This window comes from Antrostomus carolinensis, unplaced genomic scaffold (assembly GCF_000700745.2).
Source record: "Antrostomus carolinensis isolate BGI_N321 unplaced genomic scaffold, ASM70074v2 scaffold39844, whole genome shotgun sequence".
In the NCBI taxonomy this organism is placed as follows: domain Eukaryota; kingdom Metazoa; phylum Chordata; class Aves; order Caprimulgiformes; family Caprimulgidae; genus Antrostomus; species Antrostomus carolinensis.
In genome coordinates this window covers 1-9,702 of record NW_010313541.1, presented here as the reverse complement: position 1 = coordinate 9,702, position 9,702 = coordinate 1, and the positions used below count along the sequence as shown (strand labels likewise).

The 9,702-nt window shown below is 46.4% G+C and overlaps 1 protein-coding gene across 1 annotated transcript in view; it reads left to right on the top strand.

Moving 5' to 3' along the window:
• LIPH (lipase H) overlaps nt 1–9,574 on the top strand; it is a 13,323-nt gene extending 3,749 nt beyond the window's left edge. The window contains exons 2-10 of the mRNA XM_010167386.1: nt 312–679; nt 1,370–1,478; nt 1,572–1,673; nt 2,663–2,752; nt 3,848–4,015; nt 4,943–5,038; nt 6,023–6,134; nt 7,681–7,854; nt 9,490–9,574. Of these exons, the coding sequence (XP_010165688.1) occupies nt 312–679; nt 1,370–1,478; nt 1,572–1,673; nt 2,663–2,752; nt 3,848–4,015; nt 4,943–5,038; nt 6,023–6,134; nt 7,681–7,854; nt 9,490–9,574 (1,304 nt within the window). The remainder of the gene's footprint in view (nt 1–311; nt 680–1,369; nt 1,479–1,571; nt 1,674–2,662; nt 2,753–3,847; nt 4,016–4,942; nt 5,039–6,022; nt 6,135–7,680; nt 7,855–9,489) is intronic.
• Nucleotides 9,575–9,702: the final 128 nt, after the last annotated feature.

Sequence of the window (9,702 nt, the reverse complement as noted above, 5' to 3'; positions counted from 1 at the left end):
GTCCAGAGCATCTGGGTGTGCTCTCAAACCAATACAGTTTGTCCCAGTTGTCAGTCTAACATCCCTTCCTCACACTTGTGGTGTTTCAGGGAATGCTGCTCCAAGAAAGTACACTTGCTCTCTTTGTTCCAAATGGCAAGAAAACCAAAGTTTCAGGGTAACTCCAGTCATGAACATGATGGAGAGGAAAGGAGCAGCCCCGGTTCAGACAGCTCACGACATACGTTCCTGTGCAGGGCGGACAGGTAAGAAAAGGTCAAAGCAAATGCGTTGGTGCTAACCTGGGGACTGCCACACTGTGCTCTCTTCAGATCCCGGGGAGACATGCCCTGAGTTCACAGCTCTCAGCATCGGCAATGCTTTGATAGGGACAGACCTGAAAGTGAAGCTGCTGCTCTACACCAGACAGAACCCAAACTGTGCTGAAGAGATCCATTCAGCAGCCTCCAAGTATCTAGATGTGACCAAGAAAACTACCTTCATCATCCATGGATACCGACTCACAGGCTCTACCCCAGTCTGGATCCCTGACTTGGTACATCTTCTGCTTTCTGTAGAAGACATGAATGTCATCCTCGTGGACTGGAACCAGGGGGCAACAACTCTCATCTACAGTAATGCTTCCAGAAACTGCAAGAAAGTTGCTGAGATTCTGAAGAAACTCATTGATGAAATGTTGGTAAGTTGAAGGTTCACACTATGATGTAGTTATTAATGCACAGTTAGGAACAGGCACAAAGGAGCTGCTTAAACACAGCAGGATGTCTGGAAAAAGAAACTCCAGGGAAAAAAAAGGAATGCATTCATTTTTGGAAGCGCAGCTATACTGCACTGCCAAATTCTACCGTTGGACTTGGTACAATGCTGTTTTGTTGCAATATTCAGTTTACGCTCCAAGTCTCTAAATTTCTGGATACAAAATTCTACAGATACGTTTTCTGATACTATTTCCACTTTCTGGATGTCCAAAAGTCAGCCTATGGGGATGGGCTCCAGTTCATAGCTCCCCGAAGCTGTTGCACAGGCACAGTCAGCAATGACACTGGATCTTTAGGATCCTTGTGTCTGCTAATGCCTTGCAGGAACCACCATGTGGGCCACTGCAGCTGTACTCACTGCAGAGTATACACCTGTAGTCAGTGCCCCAGGAAAATACAACCATTGCCTGAACTGTTCTCACAGCAGCTCTCTCAGACATGGGCCTTCAGCATGAGTGCTGGTTGTCCTGTGGGGAATATTTACACAGAGTAGAACACACCAAGGGAAAATGGGGAGAAAGTAGAGAGATGTGTTTACATTCCTCCTCTTGATACTTTTTATGCCTTTCACTTGCCTAAAATCTGTGACCATGAGTGCTTTTGAATCTCAGATTGATGGAGCATCACTTGACTCCTTGCACATGATAGGAGTGAGCCTGGGAGCCCACATCTCTGGTTTTGTGGGACAGATGTTTGATGGTAGACTCGGAAGAATCACAGGTGAGCCCTTCCTCCTGTCAGTCCCTTTGCTTGGAGGACAGCTGTGAGCAGCATGAGCTGCACACCACTGAAGTGACACCACGCGCGTTGCAGGCCTTGACCCAGCAGGTCCCTTGTACAGAGGAAAGCCGCCCAGTGAGAGGCTGGATCCTACAGACGCACAGTTCGTTGACGTCATTCACTCGGACACTGATGGTATGTGACATTTCTCCTCTTTACCATTGCAAGGAAACCTGGAGACTGATGGGGAGCACAGGAAAGCAGGGGCTCTGGCAGGTAGCAGTGCTGGGGGATCCTTGCTCCTGTGGCCCAGGAGGACAGCAGTCTCTTTCACTGGTGCTTTGAAGGGCTCCGTGGTCCTGTGTTGCCCATACTGTGCTCAGCACTCCCTTGGGAGCTGCTGGTTTATTTGCATTTCAAAATATGCTGCTGTTTTATAGCAGTTACAGCCCCGTGGCCCATGAAGTACGAGGATTCAGGCAGTGGTGCAGGAGTGCCCTGTTGCTACCGCAGCACACAGTCCTGCTGGAGCAGTTCCACACTGACGCTGCACTGCGGGGTCAGGCTGCTGCCAAGCACGCAGCGTCCCAAGGGCTAGTCACACAGCTCAGATCCGTTATCCCCCGCCCCATGCCTCCCTGCATGATGCTTCCAGTCTTCGTCCCACCTCCCATGAGCTAAACCTTCCTCTGCGGCAAATCTGGCCTTTCCCTCAGCCCTCTCCTTTCCCAGCCAGGGCACGGCACATCTTCCCACCCACCAGACAGGCCAGCGGTGCGATGTAAGCCCCTCTGCTGCCATCCTACCCCAGCACTTGGCTTTTCCACCTCATTGCTGCCTCTCCTCTCCTCCCACCCCTTCCAAGAATTTGGTCTCCAGCAGCATAGCAGTACCCAATGTTTCACATCCCTTTCCTTTCTCACAGGCAGTGAAACAAAACGCCAAATTTTGTGCTGTTGCATGCACAGCCTTCTTTTAGGTACTTGATACTACTGCTAAACCGACACAGCTGGGTCACAACCATTTGGCCCGCTGCCTAAATACATGAATGACGTTAATATTCCTGCACAGGCAGGCATCCTAGAGCTAAACAACTATTATTTTTTCCAGTTAGTTTCCTGTGTTTCCTTCTTCTGTGTTTTATGATTTACTATTCCCTCACCCCTGGTATTTTCTTCTGTCAGGACTAGGTTACAGAGAAGCACTAGGCCATATAGACTTCTACCCCAACGGCGGGACCGACCAGCCTGGCTGTCCGCTGACAATATTTTCTGGTAATGAATTCTGCCTTGAACTGCACAAACACCGACAAAATGTTCCAATAAAAAAAGAGGAGAAGGCCAGAGAAACATCATCACTGCTTAGAAAATATATGAAAACCACATTCTGGGAAAGCCATGAAAGCAATCTCTTCCCAGCACTGATGTGGCACACTGACGTAACAGGAGTTTAGCTGATGTGCACCAGGCAGACATATGATCCAGGGATGATCTTTCTGTTCTCTGTCACAAATGCAAATGGAATTAATTTTCCCGGCAAATCAGGTAGATTTGTGTCTTCACTTTGTCACTACGGTTAGAAAACCTGTAGGATTATTTTTTTTTACGTACTTAGAACACACACAAAACCCCAGGACTAGCAACGGCAAGAACCTGTTAAGAAAGCAGGTTCAAGGTGAACCCGGGGTAGGCTGTTATATCAAATTCAATGCGCCTTTCTTGGCAGTGACCAACAGTGCAGTCTGGCAGCCCTAGTCTTGAATGCAAGAAAGCTTTTTTCCTTTCCAGCCCAGCAGCAGAACTGAGTGAAGAAGATACCTTACAGAAGGAAAGGCAGTAATGTGAGCTCAACTCTTATCAGACCCAAGAGAATCTACACAGGAAACCAGCCTGCAACAAAAGTCCATAGGAAATGAGGCTTCACTCATTTTGCTTCTCATGCAACAACTCATTTTATTCGTTATGTCTTTCTAAAGAGTTTTTTAAACCAAAGTGACAAAGCCACGTGCAAAAAAATGCAATATTCAGCTGTCAGGCCTGAGCTCAGAGAGACGAGAACAACTGATACAGAGTAGGATCCATAGCTGGAGCCTCTGGAACTGCAGTAACAATACAAATAAATATGTTTCTAAAACCAAAAAAGACAAGAAGAAAAGTAAAGCAGACACAGGCAGCGCTGAGTGCACTTCAAGGGGAAGCTAGTGCCCACTTACTGTTCTGCCACAGCCCAGCACTCCCCAGTTCAACCTGTCACGTTCAGACTGGTCAGTGACTGTCCACTGGTGTGTCCTTTTTGGCTAGGGCATTAATACTGTTTTCCTGCAGCATGAGGATTGCTAACAAAATATTTCTTCCCTGTGTGTGATTAAGGATTGCAGTACTTTAAATGCGACCACCAGAGGTCTGTTTTCCTGTTCATGTCATCCCTGAAACAGAGCTGCAATATCACTGCATACCCATGTGACTCCTACAGAAATTACAGGAATGGCAAATGTACCAGCTGCGAAACTTTCTGGCCCATGCCATGCCCCATCCTAGGTAAGGATCCAGGGAATGTAAATGTATCCTGATTGCACGTGTCTGACAGAGCTGCCCGTCATTACCATAACTTTGCACATGACATATTTTGCTATATAGGACTAACACAACACAGTGCTTTGCAAAAGCAGCTAAGTTATTTCCACTGAGGTTTTGGAAATGGTCTCTCCTTGACTTCTGCAGAGGGGCATGCCTCTGCTGCAGGCAAGAGAGGCCTGAGAAATGTCCCTGCTCTTTGTATGGTCACATCATGTCATGATCTAGAACAGAAACCCACATGTAAAAGATCCAGAACTAGAAAAGCCAAAACAAGCCTTGGGATCTTTACACTAAAGTCACAGAAACAATGAATTAATGTCCATTAGCTGTGGAGTTTGAGGGATAGGGGCATGGATGTTCTTGCTAAAACAGAATCCTTTCTAAGAAATTCTCAGCACCACAAACCCCTCTGGACTTTAAAAGGGATGGCAGAGGGCTGAACAAAGGGTATTCTGCTTTTTTGTAACTGACCCACAGAGATATCCCAGCCTGGATGTGACAGCCCAGCTTCAGGCTGCCATTGCCAAAATTCTGATGCTTTGACACTTCCAGAAGTGAACTTGCGAAGCTGACAGGATGCTTTTCATTCTGCACTGCAAAATGAAATCCTTCTTGACCATGGATACCAGATGTGGAAAAAGATGCATCCTAAAATGAGTGCTGAACAGTAACAAGGCATATTTAGACATCCAGTTGACTTTAGTTACACAAGTAAAATTAAGCCCTTGTGTAAGTCTACAGAGTACAGGAGCATGTGTTACAGTAACTCCTTGCAGCTGGAAAGCAATATATTATTTCTTAAATACTTGCTTTGTTAGTTTCAGCCATTTAGTTGCTTATATACCTGTGCAGTAACCCTCTGTTTCATTTTCAAACTGCCATCTATAGGTTATTATGCCCATAAGTGGAAAAGTCATTTAACACAACAGAGCCATCCAGTGACAAGTATGTTTTTTGATACAGGGGACAAAGAGCCATTTTGCAGTAAGTGACTAAGATTTCGATGATGATTTTTCTTTGTGTATTGCCTCCTCCAGCAACAGCTGAGCAGAGATGGCTAGTTGTTACTGGCATCAGTGCCAGCATTTTAGAAACAAAGCCAGTGGCTGCCATAGAATTGTGTCCATCTGCAGTCTTGCCATTACATTCCTTATCTGCAAACCTGCCTGCTGCTGTGAAAGCCAACTACTCGCTAGAGATGTGGAAGAACAGGCTCACCTTGCTTACAGTGATGGGAAATCTGTTGAGAACATGCAAATAAACCATAAAAGGGTAGTTCCTAAACTGGGTTTCAAAAGAAGACATCACTCTTGTGCAATTAAGAGGTGTGTGGGAACAATGAGAGACAAAGACATGCTCTGAGGTGAACAGGTAAAAAAAGCTACCCTGGACAAAAGTGAAAGGCACAGGGAAAGGGCCCAGGTAAGGGCAAAATCGGTGAAAAAAAAAGGTTTCACCCTCATGATCACCAACATACCAAGCCATGGGCAGGGATTATGGCCTGAGCTCCAGTGCTGGTCAGCAAGTGAATTCAGTGACTTACAGATCAGAGTAAAGAGCAGACGATTCTGCTCCATGACAGAGAAGACAAATGAAAGATGCTGAGAACAGAAATGAAGGGGATTAGAGGCACACAGGGGAAAGAAAAGGCAATCTGAAAAGAAATGGGAAAGGTGGTGTGCCGAAAACTGGATAGAGAGATTATCTTCCATGCCACTTGTGTAACCCTGGCTCTAGTGCCTTCCCAGACATCTCTTACTATTTCTATCAGAAATCTCTGCAAAGGAAGATGGCAAGCAGGAAGGAGAAATAAATTTTAGAGTTGAATCGAATGGGTTGTGTCAGACGAGCAAACAGGAGAAAGATGTGCTCCACCTGCAGCTCAGCTTCCAGGCAGCCGCAGAGCCGGGCTGGAACGCAGAGCGAGCGCACACAGCCTAACCACGCTGGCTTTCTCTCTCACCACAGCTTATCACTACCTTGTGGATATTATTACATGGAACAAAGACACCAGAAGAGGCATCTTCAGCATTGTATTAGCTGATGAAACTGGGAAGAAGGCAGAATCTAAAGTTAACCCGTAAGTCTTACCAATCTGATGATCTGTAAATGTTAGCAAATCACTTGGCACAACTGGATCCAGGAGGAGGCAAGATATCCTCCTCTAATTTCTCTGCTGACACTTGATAGCGTACGTGCCTTAGGGCTTTCCTGGCCTTACACGATTTTCACAGACTCCCCCAGCACACACCAGCTGACAGCCCAGCCCTTTGGTTTGGGCCCTTCTCAGTCATCTTAAGGACTGAAGTGGACAATCAGCCAGTGGCACGGCTGTCCTAGACTCCTACTCACTAAAGCAGAAGGGAAAACAGGTTTCCCCCTCTTTCCTTCCCTTTCCTGGGAATATTCGGTTCCAGCTCTGAATGCCCAAGACAGCTGGGATGAACCTGGGCCTGAATACATAACATTCAAGTCAATTCATTCCACTTGGAGAGTCAAATTAACAACTGGTGTCTATGTGGATGTGCAAATTCCTGATTGATCTAAACACACTTCAGCCAAACAAGTCCTGCTCAGGTAGTTTTCCCAAGTGTTTCCAACTGCGTATTCTCTCAGCCGTACCTGCTTGCACTGCAGCAATCTGCATAGCAGCTCCTTGGGGCTGCACAACCCGAGCGCCCCGCTCTGCCGAGCGCCTGACAGCCCACCATGCTTACACACACACGTGTCCTAAACACCTCTGACAGGTTAAAACTTGTCCTGTTTGTCAGGCCTCCCAAAACTTCTAAACAAGGCCAGTCGTTCTGAGTGTTGCAACCAGGATACACTTCACCCACATCTGCACTCTTCGCCTTTGTAAGGGAAATCTTAAAATACAGCCATACAACCAGCTACATAAAGAATGTGTAGTGTGGCCACAGCATTCTCGCAAGCAGCTCTGCTGCTTTTGCACCAAGACCAGTGCAGTTTTCACAAGTATCTCAAAATGGAACTGGCCATTCTCTCAAAAAAGGACCAAGGTCAAACCCCAGCCCTGCAAGGCTTCACGTCTTTAAGCCTGTGCTACTTTACTCTCCTGAGGAGCTGGATTACTCTCTGTTAATTCCGGGCAATGCTGCATTGTTTCACAGACACTTCTGCTGCATTTGCCAGAAGAAAACTAACAGAAATTTAGTTAGGGGCATTAATACCTCCAAGTCTTCCATTTGAAGAGCTACTTCAGCCATACAATGTTGTTACAACCATATTTTTATATAGAGCACCATATTCTGCAAACTCCACGGACAACTCGGTGCTCAGGTCTGCACAGCCAGCCAGGTACCAACATTGTAGGGGTCTAGTCCACTCGTGTTCAAACCAGAATCACAGCGAGGATTCTGGTTTGGGGTCAGAACAAACAGCATCAGGCCTCTGTGTCCCCATTCCCACCCCAAATAACAGAGTGCAAAAGGGGCTGAGCAGGTTGCACTTGGAGATCTGAATCCATACCCATCTCCTGTAAATCAGAAACTAATCCTAAATCCAGTCCTCCTCCTCCAGCACTGTTTTTAATATTACACTGAATATATTAAAAATGGTGCTATTCCCTTGGTGACTCTCTGACACCTCGTCTGCTTTATCTTTAGAGAAGCTGCAGCGTTTCAGCAGTACAATCAAATCACTTTGCTAATTGGATTCGACCAGGACTTTGAAAATGTAGAAAGAATTTCCTTGACATTTTCCACGGGATCTGTCATTGGCCCAAAATTCAAACTGAGGATTCTCCAAATGAGGTTCCGGTCGCTTACAAATCCAGAAAGGTAAGCAGAGGTTTACAAACCATTTCTATTGTGGCAGACTGGACAGAAGTAAATGAATCTCCCAGATTCCTGGCCTGGCTGAGTTCATCCAGAACAATTAGATTTATTTGACATTTAGTAATTCTCTAAATGTCATATGTTGGGCACAAATTCCACCTTTAGTATATGCACACAAATCCCATAGCTGAATATCTACTCGAACACAGAGGTTGTTTTATTGTACTGAAAACATGTAATTAGGGGTCTGACTCTGACATAGCCTGACATTTTAATCTTTGGTCAGGAAAATAACCTTTGAGAAGTTGCCCAGGTCTGAACTCCGGGCTGGAGGTAAATGCAACTTTTGGGGAAATACAGATGTCCAGCCCCGAATACACATTTTATATCCCAATCAACTTCTATGTCAAATCAAGCAGGGAGATTAATTTACTCCTGTAATTCCAGTAACTGGGAGCTGCTGGCTGCTATGCCCTAAAGCACTGACTACTGCCCACAATATCATGAGGTACCTGCCAGGTAATTTCCTAATGAGATTTCTACAGCCACTTCAGTCACCTTGTTAACCTCTGTCTGCTCTGCAGTCCTACCCTTAAGCTTCCCTGTCTTCTAGGAAGCTTGCCTGAGCTCAGCGAGTACAGAATCTCTTAGTCTGACCTTGTGTGCAAGGACGCTGTGTGGACATCAAGCCATACTTTAAATTTGGGTTAAAACAAGGATTGCATATCACAGAGTGAGAAGGGTGAAGCAAAAAGAGGACAGAGCTGCAGATTATGTTTCTTCACAGCTCATGAAGGCCTGCTACCCTCATCTTAGCCCTGGAATAAGGAAAAATATTGCACGTCTAATAAGCAAAGTCCTTCTGCAGCTCCCCCTTGCTGATACTTCCTTTCTCCTGTCCTACATCTCCACAGTCACTTCCAACCCCAGATCCACATTCAGCCTTTTAAAAAGTTGATGCAAATGCCCAAACATTTAATCAGAGGCTGTGCACTCTCCCCTCAGAGGGGCTGCTTCAGGCTAGGAGTGGTGTCATGACTATGTTAACACCATTAAGAGATCTGGCACTGCTACAGAGAGGGATGTCCTGCCCTCTCTCCTTCCTTGTTCCACGGCTAATGCTTGTCTGGCCTGAGGTGAAAGCTTAAGTATTTCCTCTGTTTTTTGGCTGGGCTAGCTCTAAGCTAGATCAATGCCTGGGCCCAGCTCAGCGTGGAGGCACAATCCCTGACAGTGACACCAAGGAAGGAGCAGGAACACACAGGTGAGCTGGAGGGATCATCCCTTTCGGTGGACACACAGGCATGGACTGGCTTAAAGGGAATCCTACACTCTGCCTCCAGTACATCTAGTTGCTTGCTGTTTTGTTTTTCCACACAGCAAAGCAAAAGATAATATAGATTAGAATGAAGATATGCTCAAGGTATAAAAGATAACATAGAATGACAATATGCTCAAAGCATCCCTGACCTTGGTAACACGTGAAGTTCACCTCACTTTAGGAGGAATTCAAGCCAGTTGCCTTGAAAATGTGACTGATTTTACGTAAGCCTCCAGCACCCTGGGAGACCTGACTGGGGGATGACACAGGAAAGGGCCATTTTTCAGGTTTGGCTTGCATTGACTGTTTTTACACAGACCACAGCTGTGCAGATATGACCTCGTCCTGATGGAGAACACCAAAAAAACCTTCAAGCCCATCCCCTGTTGGAGCAGGAGCTGAGACCCGAGGACGTTGTTCCTGGATGTGAGGCCTGAGCGTGGCAGACATTTCCACAGCCGCGTGGGGACTCACCTTGGAGCTCCTCGGCGCCTTCTGGGGGGACCAAGCGCCAGCGCGTCAACTGATCA